Source organism: Solanum stenotomum, chromosome 6, assembly GCF_019186545.1.
Source record: "Solanum stenotomum isolate F172 chromosome 6, ASM1918654v1, whole genome shotgun sequence".
Classification (NCBI taxonomy): domain Eukaryota; kingdom Viridiplantae; phylum Streptophyta; class Magnoliopsida; order Solanales; family Solanaceae; genus Solanum; species Solanum stenotomum.
The window spans coordinates 59,380,820-59,407,128 of record NC_064287.1 but is presented as its reverse complement, the minus strand read 5'-3'; the positions used below and the strand labels follow the sequence as shown (position 1 = coordinate 59,407,128).

The 26,309-nt window shown below is 30.4% G+C and overlaps 3 protein-coding genes across 3 annotated transcripts; all 3 read right to left on the bottom strand.

Moving 5' to 3' along the window:
* Positions 1-4,024: 4,024 nt before the first annotated feature.
* LOC125868019 (zinc finger protein ZAT11-like) lies at positions 4,025-4,754 on the bottom strand. The gene has a single exon (XM_049548611.1). It carries the CDS (start codon positions 4,707-4,709, stop codon positions 4,236-4,238), a length of 474 nt encoding a protein of 157 aa, XP_049404568.1. The 5' UTR covers positions 4,710-4,754; the 3' UTR covers positions 4,025-4,235.
* Positions 4,755-12,779: 8,025 nt separating this feature from the next.
* LOC125867665 (protein ALP1-like) lies at positions 12,780-18,588 on the bottom strand. The gene is made up of 2 exons (XM_049548223.1): positions 18,184-18,588; positions 12,780-14,106 (listed from the first exon to the last, which is right to left on the bottom strand). Exons 1-2 carry the CDS (start codon positions 18,314-18,316, stop codon positions 13,052-13,054), a joined length of 1,188 nt encoding a protein of 395 aa, XP_049404180.1. The 5' UTR covers positions 18,317-18,588; the 3' UTR covers positions 12,780-13,051.
* Positions 18,589-21,915: 3,327 nt separating this feature from the next.
* LOC125867326 (receptor-like protein kinase THESEUS 1) lies at positions 21,916-25,275 on the bottom strand. Its single transcript, XM_049547780.1, has one exon. The coding sequence runs from the start codon at positions 24,649-24,651 to the stop codon at positions 22,126-22,128; it is 2,526 nt and encodes an 841-aa protein (XP_049403737.1). The 5' UTR covers positions 24,652-25,275; the 3' UTR covers positions 21,916-22,125.
* Between the last annotated feature and the right edge of the window lie 1,034 nt (positions 25,276-26,309).

Genomic DNA, 26,309 nt, shown 5'->3' with positions numbered 1-26,309 from the left:
TGATCATAGAATATTTTTTGGTCCGACTAATTAAGATTCGTATTTTATAAGACTCTTGTATAAAAGTCAAATCGTGTTTCAAAGAAACCTTACAATATTGATTTTTTTTGTCAATATTTTTTCTTCTTTTTATTTTTGGGTATTTTTATCCGAGCTTTCATTTTGTATTTTTCAAACTGTTTTGAAATATTTTTCTTGAATCGAGAGTCTATCGATCAAAATTAACAATCTCTCTACTCCATAAAAGTAGGAATAAGGTCTTCGTACACACTATTCCTACCTACCTCCTTAAACTCCATTAATGAAATTACACCGAGTATATTATTGTCGTTTGATAGGCCGGTGGTTGATCATTGAGACATTTAAATTCCAACGGTATTGTATCAATAATCACAAACTAATAAAATTGTCAACATCAATTTTAGGTATCACTTGACTTAATTAGAAATGATAATTACATATATATAAATTCATAAATGAGCTAAACTAAATCAAAATTCTTTCATTACTACAGAGTTATGTTATTTGCTATAATAAATAGTTATTATGATGGAATTATGATCTGAAAATTCGAAAACTAAAATATATTTATACGTAAATACGTACAATGTATACGATCATAAATTATATGAATATGTATGAATCGTATAAACGAATAATTAAATCTCTATCTAGTAAAGATCCATAATTAAAAGAAATAAAAATGAAACAGCAAATAAAAGTAAAATTTAAAAGAAAAAACAAAAAAACTAAGCGTCTATATATTATAAGTTCAAATAATTATAAGTTTGTTTATTTTTTTATTTGGTGTGAAATGGAGAGTTGTTATAAATGGTTTTGGTTGAATTATATAAGAATATAAATTGAGGATCTCATGGAGGTAGGTTATTTATATTGTTTATAATATGGTCATAATATAGTTGGTTAGTTTGACTAAGATTAGTTGACTTTTTTAATTTTTTTTTTTGGTAATGACGAAATAGGCAACATTGTTTTGTGGAATAAATTAGGTATATTCTATTAAAACAAAGTAACTGGGAGTAATTGCAAAACATTTTTGCAAAATCATTATAGGACTAACCGTAACGATCTGGATAGTAGTATGTACACTCTCATTATTTTTATAATATTTTTTTTGAGAATTTAGATGCCAATTTTACATGAATTAGTTTTTTTGTTTTTAATTTTTTGTGTGTGCTAGTTCAGGAATAATTTGATAATATGGTTTTCGATCGATTTTTTTTGTAAAACCTTTATGGAACCCCTCTGTAGGGAGTTGGGGGAGTAGTACATACAATCTCACAATTTTTACAGTGTTTTTGGGCATTTAGGGGTCAATTTAAACGAATTAGACGATTTTCTCAATTTTTTGTGTGTGTTAGCCCATGAATATTATGGTGATATAGCTTCCAATCGATTTTTTGCGAAACCTTTACGGAACCCTATGTAAGGAGTTGGGGGAGAGATAAGTACAATCTCACAATTTTGAGGCATTTTTGGGCATTTAGGGGTCAATTTATAGGAATTAGGAGGTTTTCGCAATTTTTCGTGTGTGTTAGCCCATGAATATTTTGGTGATATGACTTCCGGTCGATTTTATGCGAAACCTTTAGGGAACCCTCTATAGGGAGTTGGGGGGAGCAGTACGTACATCTCGCCATTTTTAAGGCATTTTTGAACATTTAGGAGTCAATTTACAGGAATTAAGAGACTTTCTCATTTTTTTGTGTGCTAGCCCATGAATATTTTGATGTTATGACTTTCGGTTGATTTTTTGCTAAACTTTTACGGATCCCCTCCGTAGGGAGTTGGGGGAGATGTAAGTACAATCTCACACTTTTACAACATTTAGGGGCCAATTTACAAGAATTAGGCGGTTTTTTTTTCCAGTTTTGTGTGTGTTAGCCCTGAATATTTTGGTTATATAGATTTCAGTCATTTTTATTTTGTGAAACCTCTACTAAACCCTTTGCAGGGAGTTGGGGGAGCTGTACATATAGTCTCACAATTTTTACAGCATTTAGGAGCCAATTTACATTAATTAGACAGTTTTCTCAGTTTTTTGTGTGTGTTGATCCATAAATATTTTGGTGATGTGACTTCGGATCGATCTTTTTGGGAAACCTTTATGAAACCCTCTATAGGGAGTTGGGGAAGAAGTACGTACAATCTCTCCATTTTTGAGGTATTTTTAGGCATTTAGGAGCCAATTCACAGAAATTAAGCGATTTTCTCAATTTTCCGTGTGTGCTAGCTAATGAATACTTTAGTGATATGACTTCCAGCCGTTTTCTTTGAAAACAAACTTGATGAGACTCTCTGTAATGAGTTGGGGGAGCAGTATGTATAGTCTGACCATGATCCACATTATTTTTTGGAATTTAGGGGCCATTTGATAGGAATTAGGCGATTTTCTTAATTTTTCGTATGTGTTAGCCTATGAATATTTTGGTAATATGGCTTCATATCGATTTTTTTGAAAAAACTTTATATAAGATCCTCCGTAATTAGTTGGAGAGTTATACATATAGCATCACCATGATCCACGACATTGCCTTTTCTTTCTTTCGTCTTCCTAATTACTTACTTAAGCTTCATATCAAAATCTCCCAAATATGAAATTAAAAATATGCAGGTCTACATCTGTACTAGTTAGTACTTATTCGTACAAATATGAATTCTTATAATATTTTATTTATGGAGTTTATTATCTTAAATGGAAGAGTTGCTCATATATAATATTATTCTAATTATATTTTTTATAATACTAGAAGGTTTAATTAATATTGGATTGAATGGAGCCAGCTTTATTGGCTAGGTACATTGATATATAATTTAATTAGTATTGTAATTTTAAATTATAAATTGTTAATTATACAGCTATTAGGCTGCTTGTCAACTATATTATGATGCCACCCCTTGCGTGTAGTGATGTAACTAAATATAAATTAATATTTTCAAGCAACTCGTCCTTATTTTATAAATTATTTTTGTAATGTGCGATATAGATTTTCAAAAGCAATATCGATATATTTCTAGAAGAGAGAAATAAATATTAATTATGATATATATAGACAAGAGATCATGACGTTGATCCATCAGTTTAGTTTGATTTTAGATCACAAAAGATCGTGGATTCGAACCTCAAACCTCGAGAATAAATCATGTGTTTAACCTACATGTCAAGCAACGCTCAATGCTAATTGATTTTACTTTCTTTCTATACATCATGAATTTTTGCATATATAAGATTAATATACATGTTTAGTAAAATTTTCTAGACAAAGTGATGTTCTGTGCCACCGTTTGATTAACGTAGATCCACCCCTTAGTGTGCATATATATATATATATATATATTATTTTTTATTTTTATTTATTTTTAATTCAACTGAGAGTATTATTATTATTATGCAAGCAAGTGATCACAAGCTTCTATTAGAAATAATTTTTCTTACCTCATAAAAAATAATGGCAAGATGTATCATGTACACACTTATGTATTAGTACGTTATTATTACAGGAGGTCATGAAATTAAATCTCATCGTCATAAAATTTTATATATATCAACTTGTATGGGTTCCACGATCGTTTTCACACTCTACATATACTAATTCAACTTGTTGCTTAGTTCAATTATTAAAATTTTAGCCAAAAGTTAGTTGGAAGAAGTTTTGTTATTTTTCATCAAATAATAATTAATTGCTTTGACTAATAATAGTGAACGTTATAGTCAATTGAATAAGTCGTCACTTGAATGTGTACTAGCAAATTGACAAGTCATAGTCATAGGTGTTTAAGTTGTCATTTTTTTAAAAAAATACATTTATTTAATTTAATTATCCCAAATAAAAATGTTGTATATATATATATATTTTTTTTTTTTTGTTTTTGTTTTTTTCACCATCTCAACAAGATTTTTTCCGTTCTCCTGTGATTCGAACTTAACATCTTTGATTAAGGTTGTAAAAATCTCAATCATCCGATCTCATTAATAAAAAATCATTATATTTTGTTTCTCTAAGAAAGAACTTAGAGAAATAAAAAGTAATATTTGATTTATATATACAATATAGTTTTTCAGCGAAAAATATTCAACTGACCACCCTTAGTAACATCACTACAATCCTATAAATACATAAATAAACCCCTATCTAGAACATGATCCATAAGAAGAAATAATTAACTTAATTCTATACATCTAGATAGGATTTATTTTACCCAATATTCAATAATCACAAGAACTCTAAATGATCATTCTCCAATGGTGGCAAATTCAAATCCAAACACAAAACTGTTGGACTTTTTAATTTCTTCACAACATGATGAACTTGAATATTCTTATTATTATTTTCATTCAATATACCTCTATGTCTTCTCATATGTCCACCCAAAGCTTGTCCTATAGGAAATTCAAGTCCACAAATTGAACACTCATGTGTTTTTGGTTTAGGTGGAGAAATTGGCAATTGAAAATTCAATTCTCCCATTAATCTTGGCTTCTTATGACTTGCTCGATGACCACCAAGTGCTTGAAATGAAGAAAATTGTCTATTACAAGTTTTGCACTCAAAAACTCGACTAGGAGAATTGTTCACCATCGTGTCAAAATGATTTTCTTGACGTGAAAACAACATCAAGTAATTCGCCATACTTGTTATGGTCTTAAATTCACCTTCTCTTTCTCTCTTTGTTGGTAAAACTACCATGATTTCATGTAATGTTTTGAGAAATGTGATTTTTTGTGTGTGTGTGGGGGGTGGGGGGGGGGNGTAGGGGGTTTGAATATATGTTAGATGTGAAAAGGGAAATTTTTGGTTTAATTGGAGAAGAAAGAATGAAAATGAAAATCTCATGGGGGTAGATTATTTATAAGGTTTATTAGTTGAATAGTTTGACTATGACTAGTTGCCTCTTTCTTTTGTTATGACCAAATTGGATAGTAAGTAAGTAAGATATCTTTTGTTTGAATTAATTAGGTTAGCTTAACTTATCACATAATATAAATATTTTTTTTGTACAATTAGATTACCTAAAGGATATCTATAAATAACCTTCATAAAAAAATATAAGATTTTGTAATCTGGAAAATAAGATATTTAATTTTTTGCATTAGTGGTGAAGATTTTAAGATATCAACGTAATTTAACATATTGTACCATTTTATTTGCCTTATTTTTCAGATAACTTGTTATATTTATCTATGAACAAGGTATATTGATCTTTTAGGATTCCAATGATAAAATCAAGAATTGTTCTAAAAGAGTTTGTCCAAGTTGTTGTAGAAGTAGACTTGGAATGGGAAAAATTATTGCATCATCTATATGTCACACCTCTCTATTTATCTACTATAAAGTTGTAGGAACGGTAAAAGTATTTTACATGTGATTTATTGATTACAAGTTTGAGTTGTGAAAATAACCATTAATATAATTAATATTTGTATTATGATAGACTGGTCACATCATATGCACCCCTTGATCAGATGCGACCTTAACAAAATCCTACGTGAATATAAAATACTTTGTGCATCAAGCTAAGATGCTTCTTTAGGCTCATGTTATGGTAATAAATAATAATTAAGATAATATCAAAATGAATTATCTTTTTTTGTGTGTGTAAACAAATGGATATGTATCTATATATGTAGATGGAAGTAGGTGAAAAATGATAGAAAAATTTGCTCAAGTATTTTGAATATTATTATTGGTGTCTTTTGGGCAATTGCAAGTGTGTATTTGGTGAGCCATCATTGAATGTATTGATGACCCTATGTGAACATAATGGATATATATACTAGTCTTTTTTTAATAATTTAATCTTATTATATATCATTATTATGTATTGCGATTTATATAATTGAGACTCTTTCATTCTTTAAACGAAAATTGAGTTCACGATCTAGAAATTGTAACCTCTTGGTAGCAATGACGGACCTACGTACCTAGCAACCAATGATGTTCAAACACACATTGTTTTTGGCTTAAGCATGGTTACTCTTTTTCAATAAATAAAAATCAAAGATATATTCTCTTTCTTACATATTTGAATGTAAATTCACTTTCGTTTTTCTACGAAACGAATTTTCTTATTTAGAATGAATATATTTCAATGAAAAAATTGAATATTTTGTAGAAAAATTTGCTAAGATATAATTGCACAATCACCATCACTCCTATATATATAATAACAAATATCACTAACCACTTCAATTATTAATTATTAATTATTAATTATTAATTATTGTACAATCATTTTCAATCATCTCTATTATAATAATATATTCAGTAAAATCATACGAACGAATTTGAACTGTATGACTAATATATATGTTTTTATAAAATAAAGGTCGTGAGTCGTGACTGACCATTAATATTTTTGTAAATTTGTGGCATTTTCATTCTTTTACAATATTCTTTTAGTCCTTTCCCACCTAAGTTTTTTTTTCTTTTTTGGAAAAAAATTAATTAAAATTAAAACTTGACAAGTTATTATCACTTGTCACTAATCATCTGTTGGGGGTGGGTAAGTGTTTATTACACTAATAAATTCTAATTAGTTAATAAACACATCAATATACACACACTTAGAGCTATTATTGTGTGTGGTGGTTAATTTTATACTTTGGAAAATAAAAAATTATTTATTACCGATAACAAATTTACAATGATCAGTACATGATATGCATCTTTACATATACTCTTATTAGTAAAATCATAAATCATTAATATTATTTTTTAAACTATACTTTGATTTATGACTTAGTCATAGTAAATTAATATAATTTAATATAAATATTATATGTGAGTCATATAATATTAATAATATATATATTTGACTTCGATTGTTTAGTGCCGCTCATAAATTTTGTTATAATATCATCCGTTTCGATTGATGTGCAAGTGTAATTATTTAAAGGATCTAGATAGTTTTATTTTTAATTACAATTTTATCGATCTTTTATTAAATCATTAGCAATATTAACTTGTAGAATTTTTTTATATATAATTTACACAATACAAATTTAATTTAAAAAATTTATAATCAAATTAATTAATATTATTTTCGACCCTCATACTTCAGACTTTTTCATATAAATTGAGGCAAATCGAGTACATATTTAATATTAATTAAAATATTGTAAACATATACGTGCTAACAATAATAGTTTTGGTGATGATGCTCTTATGGGGCCCTTATCATGCATTAAATTATTTTGATTGTTTTTACTTTGAATTTGCATTAAAATTAAATTGTGTATATAATTTTAAAAATATTGGGGTAGTTGTCCGTACTTATTCATGTACTTGCCGTACATAGATGGATTAATATAATATTATATTTTCTGGAATTTATTTAATTTTTTTTAATGTAAAAGTCTTGCATATTATTCTACTTATTTTGATAATTCTAGAAGGGTAAGAAATTGGATGCACCCCTTACATATAGTGATGTTACTAAATACATTTTCCAAATGAATTTTAAAAGGATTGTTCGATGCACAAAATATTTTGTGTTTATGTAGAATTCAGAGATGAATCGTATTTCAAAGGATTTGATTATTGATCTCTTAATTCATATATTATGCCTATTTTATTTTGTAAGTGCCTTTTCATATATTTGAAAAGAGGAGGATATATATAATTACCTAAAGGATCTTTGAGAAATTATGTCGACATGTTGAATATAATTAACATTACGCATTATATTTATATTATATATATATTAGTTAATTAAAAGTATGTTATCTCTAAATTCAAGTTGTTGTTTTTTAATAAGAAGATCACACGATTTAATATGATATAAAATCATTTAAAAGGTTTTGGATTCAAATTTCGTTCCCACAAAATGAAATTTAACGTGCTTGATCCATAATTTAGAATAAAAAAAAACATAAGAAATAATAATATGTGTGTGGAAGACATGATACAATCACCCATTTTCTTTATAAACTTTTTTCAAAGATGAAATCAGATTTTTTATTTAAGAGAATCAAAATATTAAAAAAGTAAATGCAGAAGACTTTATTATATTTAATTTTTATTAAATCTTATTTTCTGTTCGATTTTTAGATAACTACATTAAAATTAATTTGAATTTGCTCATTTTCAATTTTCACACTACATATACTATTATTCAACTTGCTTGAATGAGTAGAGCGTATATGTGTGATTATTCATCAAATAAATAAGTGCTTAATTTGACTATAATAATAGTAATAATAATAGTAATAACATCAGCAATATAATTAATCATCAATATTTTTTCATTATTAATTAGAGATTTCATCGAATTCTGAATATGAAGTCACTTTTAATAGAAAGCGATTTATTTTAAAATAAATTTTCCAATATAAATTTAAATTAATCAGATCCGATCCAAAACGAATACCAAACAGAGAGTCAGTAACCAAAAAAATATAATGATAACATAAAGAGCATATTATATAAATTTAAGTCGTCACTTAATGTGTACTTAGAAAAAGGACAAAGTCAAAGTCGTAGTTATCATATACTTAGAAATTAGTACATTGATTTGATCCTAATTACTAGAGTTAGTCAAATAAAAGCATTATACTTTTCAACTTTATTATATTGTATTTTTGGTTCTTTAAGTAACAACAAATTAATAAGAAATAAATATCTTTATTTTGTCATTCTTACGTGACACTGACTTGGATCCAAGCATGTTAAAGTTTTTTTTTTTTTTTTTGGATTTAATTGATATTCATAATTATATCCCGGATAACGCTTGCATTTTCTGTATTACCGCGGCTATTTGCACGAAGTTGACCGATGCTTGTTCCTATTATTATATATATATATTGCTTGTTCTTTGGAAAAAAAGTTCATGACCTGTGGGCTTTCAACCTCAGTTGTGTTAGTTTGCTTGTACTATCGCTCGCATGTCTGACCTGCTTTCTGGCTAGCTTCTTTATGAAAAGCTAGCGCTATTCCATCGCTTGCACTACATTGTCGCTTCCACTCTGACTGAGTTGACCTTCACACATGACTTCTATATCATATTATTCATAGATCTCCTTCTTTATCGGTGTCGGTCTAAGCAAAAGGTTGTTAAGTCAGATGCTGGTGATCACATTCGTAATGAGTAGGTCTATATAGTAAATGTGTATTAGTCAGGAAGTGAGATACTGAATTTAACGTTGACAAGACAATTAGTGAATCTTCGAGAGAGATTAATACGATGAAAAAAAGAATAATGTTCAATTGAAATTAATCAAAAAATAAACAAGAATAATTTAATTAAATTATTTTTGAAGTTTATGTTTTCAATCTTAAAAAGCGTGTAAAATAAAAACATGACAAGTAAAAATAAAATACACGGAGTAATTGTATGTGCAAGAAAAATTCAAAGGATTGCCATCTTTTTCTTATTCGAAAAATTAATTTCTCCAAGATCTGAAAAAAATATAAGTTTCTTAGTATATTTATTTCAACGCCAAATATTAATTGTGAAAAAAATACATACTCGACTTATTGTTTCAATTTAGACATTAATGTAATGCTCCTCATTTAATAATTTATTGACTTTTTTGTGAAAATTAAATGAAATTAAGAAATGACTTTTGTATTGTAAATGTCATCCCTCGTCACCTTAGTCTAAGGTCCAAATTAATTGTCATGTTTCACTTTTTAAAAATATTTTAAAGTTAAATGTATTGAGAATAAAATTGACTTATTTTTAAAGTTCAAGGGTATATTTGGTGTTTTCACTTACATTATAAATGTGTTGTCCGTATTACCTACCATACATGTACAGTTCAACTATTTAGTTGGCTATATATTTCTTAATTAATCCCGCTATTCGTATAACGATTAAATAGTTTAGTCTAAAAAAACTTAGGGGATGAATTAGGACACCTATACAGATTCAGTCCAACTCAATCATGTAAATCTAAACCCAATTAATTAATAGCATTTGACATCACGATTCTAAAATTTAGTCGTTATAAAGTTTGAATCTTGATCACTCCACTTTTGTCAAGACTTAGGTTGACGGAAATTAAAGAAATCACATGTTATGGGGCCATACTCATAAATGTTTACCTCATTTATCACTTTATTATGCTAAATTAATATAATTCGATGTAAACACGAAATATGATTAAATATTTTTTTTGGTTAGAGGCATGTGGAGGGAGTACACACAACATCAATATTCAGCTTGGAAGTCAAAGATATGTTCATCTTAAAAAGTCAGTCATGTTGTACAAATCATAGAATATATATTATATTATACTATATGGTCATTTTAGCTTATTTAGTTCAATGTTATGTGGTAAAGATTCTTTGACTTGAAAGCAAATGGTTAATGGACTAATGTACTTCAATCATAGTTTCTCTTAGCAGAGATTCAAAATTTAATTTTTTTTTTTTTTTTCAAATAATATTATATTTTAAAAGTTATAAATTCATATNCAGTCATGTTGTACAACGGTACAAATAATAGAATATATATTATATTACATTATATTATATTATATTATATTATATTATATTATATTATATTATATTATATGCTCATTTTAGTTAATTTAGTTCAATGTTATATGGTAAACATTCTTTGACTTGAAAGCAAATGGTTAATGGACTAATGTACTTCAATCATAGTTTCTCTTAGCAGAGATTCAAAATTTAATTTTTTTTTTTTTTTTCAAATAATATTATATTTTAAAAGTTATAAATTCATATTTATTATTAATTACAAATTTTATGAATTTTAATTTTTAAATTTATATTTCAGATGAACTAGATATTATCACTTTACGTCTACCTATTGCTCCTAAGTGGTGTGGGAAGTTATAACTACCACTACTTTTATGACAAGACATAACATATTTTTTCAATGTTTTTCGATGACTATCAAGTGTGTATATATATATATGTCAATACATTAAATGTGCTATACTTTATATTTTAATAGTTATTATACAAAAGAAGAAAAAGTCATATTCGATATTCATGGATTTTCCTTATTAGTTTACAGTAATTCAAACAAAAAGAGGAAAAAAGAAGGTAGTTGATCAATGCCTTTGAAGATTATGTTTTAGTTAAAAATAAAAAGGAGTAATTTTCTTTTGAGAGACGGATCTAGGATTTAATTACAACGATCTAAAGTTAACATAAGATAATAATTAAGTTTATGGTTAAATATTTATAGATATTTAATAAATTTTTGATACATATACTATATTTAGACAAAATCTATATCAACATATTGTTTTTCAAGATAACTACATGTAATTATAATATATTAATAATATAAATAAAATACACTCTCAATATATATAACTTAGAAAAGTAGTATTTTCTTAAAAGAGTATTGCAAAGTTTCAAATTGGTAGTTACATTGAAAGAGAAATTAAACCAATCTAGAATGTGCACATATTTCTCCTAATAATGCAACTGATATACATATAAGTGAGTTGAATTGAGACAACAAATATAAATATCCTTTGTTGACCACTTTAGATACATTGATAAATATTTGTCCGCATTCGATATTTACATCAAATCATATCAATTTATTAATTATAATTAAGATAACATAAGGATTTGTTAGAAAATATATATCATGCATTTATTATTGCTTGCTCGAAAATATTATTTAATAAAGTCTTACATACATGTTACTTATGTAATTAGACAATTTGAAACTATATACATATAATGTTTAAGTTTTATGCACATATACAGAAAATATATATACAATCAAATCATTTAAAATGTTATCGTAAGTTACTCTATATTGATTGGTAACCAAAAATAAATGGTAAATAACATGATATAATAAGATAAAAAATATNCACTTTAGATACATTGATAAATATTTGTCCGCGTTAAATATTTACATCAAATCATATCAATTTATTAATTATAATTAAGATAATGATTTGTTAGCAAATATATATCATGCATTTATTGTTCAAGCTCGAAAATATTATTTAATAAAGTCTTACATACATGTTACTTATGTAATTAGACAATTGAAACTATATACATATAATGTTTAAGTTTTATGCACAGATACAGAAAATATATATACAATCAAATCACTTTGAAATGTAATCGTAAGTTACTCTATATTGATTGGTAACCAAAAATAAATGGTAAATAACATGATATAATAAGATAAAAAATATATTATTCAATCAAGATATCCATCAATTGCACTTCCTTTAAAGTACGTAACGGGGTAGATTAAAACGAACAAATTGAAAGTTCACTATTTTGAAAACACTAAGGGGTCGTTTGATACAAAAATTAATAACGTTGTCAGTGCAGCCCAAGTTGAAGTCCAAGTACCTGCTAAGCCCAAAATACATTTTGGGCCCCTTAGCCCATTTAGTGTGACTTGGATTAACAAATCAAACTTATGTCTAGTGAGGTATAAGTTCTTTAAAGGTGCGGAACATAACTTATGAGATACTAGTGAAAAACCAAATGCATCTTCACCTCCCGATCTAACTATACAAATGACACACCACATTTTAGAAGTCGGATGTCTATCAGACATTGTGTACACATCACCCTTCTCAGATCCCATTTGTAAAATTACACTGAGTATGTTGTTGAATTTCACAAGTTGGAGAAAAGAAAAGCAACACACATATTGAAGCAGTGAGAAATTCTAGTTTCAATGTCTTTTCTCCTTTTCAGAGAAGATCTACTTATTTGGGCAGTATAAGGCAGCCCGATAAACAAAGCATCTTGCGCGTTCATAAAACGTACGAAATAGAGCCACACACCAAGGGGGTGTGATATATGCAGTCTACCCTGACTCAAGCATCAGTGGCTTATTCCATGACTCAAACCTGACCTATGGATTATACGAAAACAACTTTAACATTGCTGCAAAGCTTCCCTTTGGATAGTATAACTAACATCATAAAAATTCACAGTTGTTAATAGTTGGTGTCTACTTTTTCTTGACTTAAAACTCTACATGGATCATAATCTGACACTTATTCTGCCAGCTTTTGGAACTACAAAGAATTTGTTGAGCATATCTCAGTTGAGAGAAGAACAACCTAAGGGACATTAGGTGGAAGCTTGTTAGCTAAGTAGAGAGCAAGTTTCTCTCTTTGAATTGAAGCAGATTTATTGGTAGAATCACCAACTTGTTGCCCATAGTCAGGATCATGATGATGAGTAACTGGCACTTCATCTTGAACTCCATCGTCTAAATCGATGAGAATGTTGTGCAGCAAGCAGCATACAAGAATAATCCTCGGTAACTTTTGCTTATCGGGCCTCCACATTACTCCTTGAATGATCTTCCATTTATCTTTCAACCTGGCCAAAGCCCTCTGTGCCACCTTCCTTGTTGCAAAATGCCGCTTGTTGTAATCAGCTTGGTGATCAGAAAGTTCACGTCCTGTGTAAGGAGTAAGAAGCCATGGCAAAAGGGGATAACCTGAGTCACCAACGATGTATTCTCTTAGTTCTGTGTCGTTTGAGAGGTTAAATTTCTCTCCACTTAGCCTCTTTCCTTCTTCAGTGAGTTCGAAGAATCTTGAGCTTTTGAGCACCTCAGAGTCACTTAGACTACCAGGCCAGCCAGCTAAAACATCTAGGAATCTCATATCAGGGTCGACGATTGCTTGCAAAATCATACTGTGATTCTTTTCCAAATCGGACCAGACTTTACTTGATGGATCAGCTGTAGAGAGGCAAAACATGATATGTGTGGTGTCAACTGCACCACAACAATTGGGAAGGCCTCGGATGTTCTCAAATTTCGACTTTATGTCTTTCATGTCATCTTGATTTGTAGGCCAATGGATATGGTGAAGGCCTCTTTCTTCCATGGCTTCCACAAATCGCCAAGTTATCTGAGAGACAGTAGACTGGTGTATTCCAAGAGACTCACCAACAATTGATAGTGAGTCGCCTGAACTCAGCCTTCTCAAAGCAACAGCAACTCGGTCATCTAGAGACAAGAACTTACCGCTGAGATCAGTTATGTTCGTAGGTTTAGACATCATAGCATCCTTCACAAGTGAACCAATGTAGTTGAATGTCTTCCTTGAAAGTTTGAACAAAGATTCAAATGTAACTGAATTTCCTTCCTCTACTGAAGTCCCTGAGAAACAAAAAACAAAAAGAGGGTCAAATCTCATGGCCGCAAATATACTGAAACATAAAGTTAGGCTTTTTAACTGATGAATATTATCTCAAGCACAAAAAAAAAAGACCCTTTATCCCTCGGACCTAGAACTAACTAGAAATGGAACTTGCAAGAAAGAGGTTGTAGTTGCAAGCTTTTGTTTCAAAACCGTCTTGTCAACAATGATGAAAATTCTCTTCAATCATGTTCGACATCATCTACTAAAAGTGCAGAAGCTTAGGAGCTACATATATACATAACCATCATTTCATTTCACCACTACTTCAAAATATCCTGAAGCACTTCTGTATACTATCCAGTCTCTCCCTAAACACTTGCATGTTTGGTCATATACATTCTTCGGCTATCTAAGGCAAATCCGCTTATCAGTTTAGCTCCTAAAGCTAGATTAAAACAGCCAAAAGACTATTAAGCTAAGCTGCAACAGTCTTAGACACTGCTGAGTAAAATTAGCTCCATTTGCTAAGTCTTCACTCGAAAATTTCATCCCAATAGCTGAACCAACCAATCCTTACAGAGGGGTGCAATTTCAAGAAAAAACTCAAGGCAATGAAATGAGAGCTCCAATATGAATTATACTTCTAATAAAAGTCATCAATGCATTTGTTCCATCCTTTAGTTACCTGCCTTTTGTCTCTTTTCCATTTCTCCATCCCTAGTTACATATCTTCACTCATCAACATCTATAGTTGCAGAATCAATGACCATAAGCACTATTACTGCTTCTTCAATAAAATAACAGAGTCTAGCAGAAATATCTCAAGCAAGGACATATAAACAAAAAGGAACCTGCTTGGAAGCTCATAGTCAAGCTAGACATAGCATCCATCAATATGACCTAGCAGTCAATTAAGTGGGTGAAAATCACGGGCAACCTGGGGTTCAAATTCCGGCAGAGACAAAAAAAATACTAATGATTTCTTCCCATCAGCCTAAACCTTGATGAACAGAGTTGTCTTACCTGCACTAGTGGGACATAGCAGAAACTCGGTGTAATAATCATGGGGTTCACAAGTTGGCTCTGCATCACCATTATTAAAAATAGGAGAGAAAATGGTCAAATTTTGCCCAGTACTTGAGCAACTTTTCCCTCCGCTAAACACTGGTTCTAATCTTACCTCATTATTGGGAAAAAATCTCGTTTTGTTTTGAACTTCTAATGAAGATCCAACCTGAAGTATAATGTAGGGTAGTTTCTTTTATGATCCAGAAACCGTCAAGACTCAGGAGCCAACTCTTTAGGGCAAGTGCAGCCTTCCAAAGTCAGGGGAAGATGGTTCATCCCTCCTACTCTACTCCACTTAAAAACTGAACTTATTTCGCATGGCACACCTTTGAACTTATTTCGCTTGACACATGGAGTTCAGTCATTCCATGTCGGAGCTACGCTAATTGTAAGGGTAAGTACAAGCCGATATTCTAATGGCGAGGGTATTAAAGTAGAACAAAGGGTAACATTAACCAATTTCGGATGGTGTAGGAGCAATTTTGGACCTTTACTCTTAAAAGGGGAGATAGAGCATAGAACTAAAGGGGTTAAAACAAAAGAAAGCACTTCCAAATTAGTATTCCTCGTGAGGAGATAGAAATAGAGAGAGCAGCACAAAACTTCAAACTATCACTAAGCATAGCTTATGAATTCAAAGTTTTCACTTCACTCATTTGTAAAGCCTAAACCTACACAGTTTGATCTTTTGTCCTCAATTGTTTTTCTTTGCTATAATCTAGAATTATGCATTAATCTGTCAGTGCGGTTTGGTGAAGGGAAAAAGCAAAGACTGATTCAATTTCAGTCAGATGCATGTTCCAAGGTAAAGTCACCAGATAAATCCTACCAGCCTATTACTCACTTAGATAGGTTAAGAAGATTTGAACTTTGATCAACCTTTGCAGGATATTTGGTCAGTTGACCTGTACTTCATTCGTTTTCCTCTAACAAGACAAGGGAAGCTACTCTGCATACAATGCCGGTACATTCTCTCATTTTGATCTAAATTTCCTATAAGTATTTCAAGGAAAACAGAACTATTTGCATTCTTAGAGCTGCTCAAGTGAGCGGCATGCTGCAAACTTAATAATTCTACATTTGGTATCAGGATATGATGCAGTCCTTTCTACAAAAGGCCAAATAAGCAAATAACAACAGAGAATAAACTAAAATGTAGCAATTGTATTATCCCCAACAAATTTTAGGAAGGCTAAACGATTGGAAGGGAATAATGCAAAGTTAGTAGGAGTTTAGTAAATTGTACCTAATGGAAAAGACCAAAGCAAACATCTACTAGTGAATGATTCTCAACTATGATAATGCATGCTGAGCACCCTATCATGTAAATCTTTACAGTTGATTAATAAATATGTCATTGGAAAAAGTAAAACTCGTATAACCAAGTAAACCTGACTTCCATCCTTTGGATCAGTTATTCATCATAAAAGATAAACTCTTGTCCCTTTGCTCTTTGAGTTTTTTTCATTGCTTCAAGTTCCTCCCTTTTGGTGGCTAATCTCATTCTAGGAGTATTCAAAGTGTCACAAATAACTTCAGGATCCAGAAACCAAAATTTTCACCCTCATCTTTTACCATTCGAAAAAATCACATGCATCTATTACTACATGGAAAAAAATATTCATGCACTTGAGAAACTGTAAGAGAATGTAGCAAATACAAGACACTTTGAAACAATAAATTGGAACAAGTATAGCCAACATCCAACACTCTTTTGTATACCAAGTAAATAGATAAAATTATCCTTTCTGATAGCTTTAAGCTTTTAGATGAAAGATCACCCAACAGGGAGATCTTGGGTTCAAGTTCACAGGTATATGTACATATAATCAAAGGTTTCAACTGAAAGCAATATCTTTGAACCCATAGTCTCAACGATTTTGAAAAAAATGTAATAGGTTCAACAGTAAGAACCTAAAGGTTGAATCCATTAACTCTAATCTTGTATTTTTCTATGTTCGAGTTGCATTGCCACCACTCATCTAACATATATTTTCACGTGTTTAACCGAAGAAAATATCAGGCTCTAACGTAAGGAGACGTGTTGTGAACCTGGATAATAAAGAAAAAATATCACTTCGCCTGACATGAGACAGCCACACAATTCAACACACTCCTCATTTCTTCTTTTTTCTCAGATAAATGAGAGATTTCCCTACTAGCCATTTTCATGGTTCAAGGAAAGAAAAGAAACTCATAAAATGTGAAGTGAGCAGAAACCAATTTAAAATAACTCAAAGTTTCACCAAGAGTCTGGCCTAGTGTATCCTATGAGGTCCCAGTTTTACATCCCGGATGCAAAAACACTAAGGGGTCATTTGGTAGGATGTATTAGAGAATCTAATAGGATTATCAACATATGTATAACTAAGGCATGGATAAGCATGATTAAAGACATAACTATCCTTAATACACCAAACCAAACCGTGAATAAGAAATAATCTCAAGCATAACTAATCTCATCATTCAGCATTACTAATACACCCTATACAACATCAAACGAGGGGCCGTTTGTGTATTAGAGAATCAGAATCTAATACATGTATTAGTCATGGTATTATTCAATCTTTTGTTTGGTAGGATTTTTAGCCATGAACAAACCATGGTATTAGTAATACAATGGATAAAGACAAAACTACCCTTAATAACACCAAACCAAACATATCAATTCAGCATAACAATTCACAGCATTAGTAATCTCAACATTATCACTACACTACTATTCTTATACACTCTACCAAACGACTCCTTAATTGATTTCTTCCACCCATTCAAGCCTCAAGGCAAAACCACTAAGTGATATCTTCCATCTATCCAAACCTTGGTGGCAGAGTTACCTGATAACTCTGTTATTTGATACGTAGCTGCACCGAACACCACGATTATCGAAAAAAATCACTCAAAGCTGACCCAAAATTTCCTCTAAAAGACGATAAACACAACCAACAACAAACACAACAAAAATGCAGCATCAAACATTAAACATGAAGCAAAAAAACACAAATCAAGAATCAAAATTTAGTTACCAGAAATCCTTTTGGAGAAGTCGACCCACCAATCTGAAGGACAAACATGAGATAACGAAGAAAGTAAAGGGGTATATTGGTCAACATCTTTCTCCACCTTCTTCTTCCTCTTTAACCCCCTTATAGGTCCCATTGAAAAAACTCAAAAAACCCAGTTGATTCTGAACCAAAACACAAAAAAAAAATCTCTACAGAACTGTAAACTCCCCAAGAAAAGATTTTGACCAAATGGGTATGCTTAAATGAAGGAATATTAAGAGATTGTGCTGTTTTTAGTAAGTTATAATCAAGAAAAAAAATGAAGAACAAGGTGACTCAGAGCAGAGTGCAGAAGAGAAAGAGGAGGAAGGGACTAAAATGGGACAATTGTGTAAAAAAAAAAATTGTTTATGGTTTTAAAGAAGCATGCAGTAATATATAGTTTGTTTTATTATAAGTGGTTTATTTATTTATTTAGATATAATCTGAGAAAATATTGTGATATCAGACTCGAAAATACTATAATTAGGAGTTACATTCGAGGCAGGGGGGTCAGGATCGAGTGTCATGTCTTGAGTTGAGGTTATAGAGAGTTTTGAAAAATGTTTTTTCTTACTTGAAAATATTATAATTAGGAGTTATTTTTGAGGTCGAGGTTGGGGTCGGGATCGAGTGTCATGTCTAGAGTTGTGGTTATAGAGAATTTTGAAAAATGTTTTTTCTTATTTTATATAGGAAAATAAGATCATTCGAATAAATATTTAAATCAGTCAAATATGAAAAAAATTGAAGAAATAAAAAATGAAAAGACACTAATAAGGCGATTTAACTTTTATTTACTTTTTTTTTCATGTTCAGTACAATACTCATGTTAAAGTTTCGATTATCTAAATTTATAACGTATAAAACTCATTAGAGAGAAGTATTTCCTATTATGATTTGTTGCACCTATGATCTGAACTTGATACATTCTATTAAATGTGAAGATTAACTTCTATATATCGACAAATATCATAAATCGCGTTGAAATGATGTTGTTAAAAAATCAATAATGATATATTTGTATTTATACTAAAAAGAGTTATGTAATTCACTATAATCAATTCAGTTATATTAATTTAGTGTACATATATTGTATGTGTGTGTCACGTTAATATAAAGTATTTCATACAATAAGAATAAAGTATATAATATTGCAACAGAAGTTACAATGTATGTAATGTTATATTCATTTAAACAACAAAAATTGTGTTTTTATAATTTTAGTATATGTATGTTGCACGTATATGTTACCTCAATTTAATTAACACAAAATATACGTGTTCAATACTCATATAAAAGGTATACTAATATGAGTATAACTTTAAATACTTGAAAGATTTAATAGTTCTTTAGAATTTCTATTTAAGTAATTTATTGTATTTTCAGAGTAAGACGTCATTTTTCTATTTGGACCAATGATAAAAATTTACTTGGAAGATAACGTCATTCATAACATTTCCTAAATCAATTTTTTTTTTATGTATTTATTATACAAAATCATAATGAAATTCTACTTTGAAGATAATGTCTTTTATAATGTGTCTTAAATTGATTTTTTTTGTGTTTATTATACAATCAGAATGGAAAATTACTTTGAAGATAATGTATTTCATAATGTGTTTTCAATTGATTTTTCCTGTGTCTATTATACAATCAAAAACAAATAACTTATTAGATAATTAAATGCAGTTTTTTTAATAAATATTAATGGGTAATCTCAAAGATAATAAGTAACTAGTTTGTTATCGCAAGTTAAAATTTTATCCAGAATACTTGCACACTAATCGATGTACTAGAAGAAGAAAAAGAAAACTAGTGGAGACAAAAATGTAAATTAATTTTGTTTCAATCTTTTCCGTCTTGATAAATAGAGTTACTTGGTGTATTATAGGCGGAGTCATAATTTTAAATTTATGAATTCTAATTTTAGAACGACGACTTCATATGTTAATAGTTGAGTTCTAATTTTAATATTGTGTACATATTAATGGAATCCTTAACACACACAAAAAAAAATTATAAAAAAAAAATCCCAATTGATTCAGAACCCAATTAACTTTTATGTACTTTTTTTTTTCATGTTCTGTTAAATATTCATATCATAGTTCTAACTATATAGATTCATAACGTATAAGACTCATAGAAAGAAGTATTTCTTAACACGCTTTGTTCCAGGTATGGTTCCAATATATTACCTCCTATTTGATGCACTAGATAACTTTTACGTATCGACAAATATTGTAAATCGTGTTAAAATGAGATTGCTTTAAAGTCAAATGCAAGGTATGTTTGTATTGAAAAAGTGTTGTGTAATACGCTACAATCAATTCAATTATACTAAAGTGTACGTGTATACGTGTGTATCGCGTCAATATAAAATATTGCATACAATAAAAATGAATATATAATACTGCCAATATATGTAATATTATATTCATTTAAATAGAAAAAAATATGTGTTCTTATAATTTTAGTATACGTGTCACTTTTAATATATCCAGAAAAATAAAAATAAAAATTATTTTATCCTCAATATTAATTGCTTATTTCCCCCGAAAAAAGAAAACCTCGAAAATATGTAGACCAAGTGGACCCCCAAGTGTTTTTTTTGCATAATTTTTTCAATCTCCTTTAAATTTCTATTTATTGTAATCAATAATCACATTTGTGATTGCATGATATGTAGGGACATGAAATAATTGTTGCTATTTATTTACAAGTAATTCAAAATTTTAATATATACTTTTTGGACTAAGACACAATATTCTCTGAAAATATTTTACTAACATATAGTAATTCTTTAAAGAATACACATGTATTTTTTTTTATGAAAAGGCACATCTATTCCTGAAAAAATATGTTAGTTATATATATAACAAATCATTTAAATTTGTTTTAGTTAAGTATTTTTTTCTTAAAATACTCATAAAGATTTAAGAGTTTATTTTTAAGTGATTCATTGTATTTTTAGAGTAAGACGTCATTTTTTTATTTGGACCTATGGTAAAACTCTACTTGGAAGATAGCGTTATTTATAACGTGTCTTAAATCAATATTTTCTGGATTGTTATACAAAATCATAATGAAATTCTATTTTGAAGATAACACCTTTCATAAATTGATTTTTTTTGTGTTGATTATATAATCAGAATGAAAAACTACTCTGAAGATAACGCCTTTCATAACATGTCTTAAATTGCTTTTTTCTACGTCTAATATACAATCAAAATCAAATTACTAATTAGATAATTAAATGCAATTTTTTTAAATGGGTAATCTAGGCTATAATAGCTTGTTATGATAAAAGTGTCCAAAATAAGTTATTTAATAAGAATGAAAAAAAAAAAATTCACGAAGGGTATCCAGAAATTGCACAACAAAAACTCTTTTTAAAAAATGGAAAAAACAATTGCTACTAGTGAGATTCAAACATGCAAGTGCTGCTTCATTTGAAATGTCTGAAACCACTAGGCTATAATAGCTTGTTATGTTAAGGGTGTCCAAAATATGTTATTTAATCACATTGTGTTTCATTTTACTTGTATATATGATTTTTTTTCCAACAAAGGGTGTTCAGTTAGACACCCTGAGAAACAAGAAGCTCCGTCACTGTCAGTACCTTGTAAAATTAGATGAATTGCACACAAACTGACCCAAACATCATCGAAAGGAAATGAAAGAAGAAGAAAAATACACAACTTGAAGAATCTTGAGAAGACATCAAATGACAATTACAACATGAGCATTACTACAATTGATTCATAATGTAAGCTGTGTAAAGCCATACATAAAAATGCATCAAGGGATTTTCATCCTGAGATTGATAATATAAGGTATAAATCTACTTATAGTATGAAAAAAAAAAAATACTATAACCACAATTTCAATTTTTTTTTTTCTTCACAAACACAAGCTTCTTCTTTACCTTCCTTTTGGATTCATTATCTGAGAGAACACTCCAGATGAAGTTGTTACATCTGATTCACCATGGCTAACAATGTCGATTTCATCAGCCTCGCCCGACTCAACACGGGGAATTGAGTAAGGGATATCTGGTATGGCATTGCTGTTTTCATCTTCTAAAGATTGTCTGGCAGCAACTTGCAAGTTAAGAACGTATTCAAGATTCCAAAGAACGTCCCCCATCGATGGTCTTTCAACACCATACTCAGCCAAACACTTCTCCGCGGTTTCACCATATTTCCTGAGTGAATCAATGCTCACTTTTCCTGCAAGATAAGGATCGATTATGTGCTCCAATTGTCCCTTCTTTTGCCAATGCATTGCCCACTCAGCTATGTTTACTTGTTCTCGTGGGAGTGAAGGATTGATTGCTGACCGTGCACATAGGACTTCCATGAGTACTACTCCAAATGAATAGACATCCGACTTCTCTGTCAGTTGCTGTCTACGATAATACTCTGGATCGAGGTAACCAAAACTTCCCTTCACGGCTGTGCTCACATGAGTTTGATCCAACGCGGGGCCAAATTTTGATAAACCAAAATCAGCCACTTTTGCTGTGAGATTCTCATCCAATAAAATGTTGGTAGTCTTGACATCACGGTGGATGATGCACTCAGCTGCACCAGTGTGAAGATAATGCAATCCTTTCGCAGCTCCGATGCAAATTTCTAGTCTTTGTTTCCAAGAAAGATGAGGAAAATCTGATCCGTATAAGTGCTTTCTGAGCGGTCCGCCTGCCATGAATTCATATACAAGGATCATCTCATTTAGCTCCTCACAGTAGCCAATTAAAGAAACCAGGTGTCTGTGGCGTAGCTTGGATAACATCTCGATTTCTGTCCTGAATTCGACAAGTCCTTGTTGAGACTTGCTATTTCCCCTCTTTACAGCAACCATTACCCCATTTTCTAGCACTCCTTTATAAACTTTGCCAAAGCCACCAACACCAATGACCAAGCTCTCATCAAAGTCCTTCGTAGCTTCACGAATCTCAGAGAATGCGAAGATACGCCCCAACGTCCGTGAAGGTGTTGTTGAAGCAAAACTACCTGCTGAGATTTTAGTTTCTGAAATTCCACTATGATTTGGAAAAGATAACCATGATAAAGATTTTTGTTTCACCATCTTTGGCTTACGGAAACAAACGAAACAGAGAAAACAGGACGCTGCAATGAGCAATAAACCTGCTAAACTTCCTAAGCTAGCAAAAACTATTAGCATTACATGTCTCTTAGTATTTGATCTTTCGGAATTGCTGGAATATCCGATAAATTTTCCATCGAGGCTGCTACTGGGATTGCTCATTTTCATTATCTCCAAACCATTTAGAATAGCATTGGCTGGAGTAATCCTCAAATTAGAAGGACCAACTTGAACGAAAAGTTTATTCGAGCCCGTTGACATATTCACTACAAAATCCACAAAGTAAGCAGCTGACAAAGCCATTGTCTTTGTTGAGATATCCAATGATTCCACAGCAGTTTGGTTATTGATGTACACATCGAAGATCAAATTGTTAAGAGAGAGACTAACAAAATCACAGAAATGCATCCTAACGAAGTAAATAAATCCATCTTCGACTGGAAACGTCCATGTAATGTTGAACTTTTGATCTATTACTTTGGCATCTGCCATTTCTTGTGCAGTGGCATACACCCAATTCGGTGCAATATCAACCGACTCACCCGCTGGATACTTGACTGATTTCGGATCCGTACTGACCTTCCGAGCACTAGCAGGATTAACAAGAAATGTATGATCTGAATTCCACATCCTCCACAAAGTGTCATTTCTTGGTGTCAATTTTGGACCTCCCATATTCACTCTATAAGCTGTCTCTAAAGCAACCGAGGACGGAACAACAAAACCTGGCCCCCTCGGAATTGGGACAACACTGAAATCAAACTGACCCTCAGGCATAGAGATCACCTCTATCCCATTGATAAATGCAAGTGAGCCACTAACTGGAGATAATGTAAGTACTAAATCACCCGAACTACTCGATCCGCCTATTTTGATTACGTATTCCTTCAACAAAGGTTCCTTTTTCCCCAATCTTGAAAAGGAAAACTCATGAAGCAATGTAATCCCATTAGCCACAACAGAAAAAACAGCTGATTTTAGGTTGTGCTTATTATTCTTAACAGGATAAAAATGCAACCTTAACCAATGTCTACCAATCTGCTTTGTACTAATAGTATACACTGAACTTTTAGTAAACAATCTAGCAGAATTATGAAGTTCAGAAAACAAACCATTTTCATTATTTGACACAGTTATAAGTGAATTTGTAGACAACACCACATCAGAATCCCCAAAATCAGATTCAAAAACCCTTCCATCTTCAACTTGTATAGATTTATTTCCACCACAGCTAATCAAGAAACAGTCTATTGGGGTAAAGGAAGCAAAACCCAATGATGAAAAACTGAGAAAACACACAATGCTAGCAGAAAACAACAACCCTTTTAAAGAAACCATTTTTATTCAAATATACAACTCAGAAACAGTCAATTGGGACAAAAGAAACACAATCCAATGACCAAAAACTGAGAAATCACACAAAGCTACCAGAAATCAAGAACAACCCTTTTCCAAGAACACATTTTTACACAAAAATACAGCTCAGAAAACAGGACAAAAGAAACAAAATCCAATGACCAAAAACTGAGAAATCACACACAATGCTAACAGAAAACAAGAACAGCCCTTTTCCAAGAACACATTTTTACTCAAAAATACAACATTACAAGACTGAAAACAAAAACCCCATATGGAAAAAACTCATTTTCTTGTCAAATTGAGCTGAAACAAAGCCAAAAAAGGCCATACCTGATGTGTACAAGATGAACAAAAAAGTAAAATTTGGGAAAAAGGTGAATGAGAAGTGTGATTTTGAAGATGGGGTTTTTGTGTTTTTCAAGATTTTGGAACTTTTAGGTCTGTTGAGATGAGTAAGTGTGTAGTAATGAATTTTTTTGGGAAACAAGTTGTGTTATGACATTAAAGTTGGAAGCTTAGGGAATTGAAATAGCTAGCTAACTAACACAACCACACAGCCAGTATACAACTGTCACTCTTGCAATATTTTAATAACTGTCTGCCATATTATCTCTAGATTCATGAGTTGACCAACTTTTTTTCTAATATTACAATGCTACAAATCCAAAAAAAAAAAAAAATTGTTTTTTTTTTCATTTTTGGGTGGAAATGAATTTTCATTAATGATAATTTGGACACCTTATATTTTTGTTGATGGTGATTGAGATATTTATTTCATCATAAAAAGTGTATTTAGAGGGACTCGAATTCGAAACTTTTGATAAGAACGAAGAAGCAGTTATCACTCCACTACAACCGATGACATAGTTTTGTTCTATTTGTTTGTTCATTCAAATAAAAAATTGAAGAAAATAAAATGAGGATGAGGAAATTCCCTTTAAATCATCTTATGTTATGTGGGGATCATGCAGGAGATCACGTGCAAATCACATGCTTAAGTTTTAATCACTTATTAAGTAATCTAATCACGTGATCCATCCTGTTAAGATCTAGTTTAGCTCTTTTGATGAATAATTAATAATATACATTTTCTAACTCAAATTAATCAAATCTTTGTTTGTGTCAGTAACACTCTAATGCTTCCCAGATTACCCATCTTTTGAAAAAAAAAAACTTTATCTTTCTATTCTCTCGTTTTCAATTTATTTGTCATATTTTACTTCGTAACAATTCAGAATAGAACAAATGAATTGAAGTTACTGTACTTAACTTTTCTTTTACTCGTTACTTTCATTTTTTTTAAAACTTTCAAGTACGGTTAATGGTAATTATTTGTTATTTATTATTTTTTTCTCAACGGCATCTTAAGTCAAAATTAATTAAAGTACTAGAAAGCATAATATATAGAAAGACATGACCTTCTAATATGGCTTTAACTGACAATTATTATCTTAACTTTGAAATTATATGATTAGATATCTTAACTTCATATAATTAGATCTCGTAAACACACTTTTTCAGATGTTCATTAACAAAATTGGGGTGTTTACGAAGTTAATTTAAACCAAGTTAAAATGTCTAAATGTAAATTAAAATGACAAGTAGCACTGCAACTCTAAGTGTGCACATATCTCGAT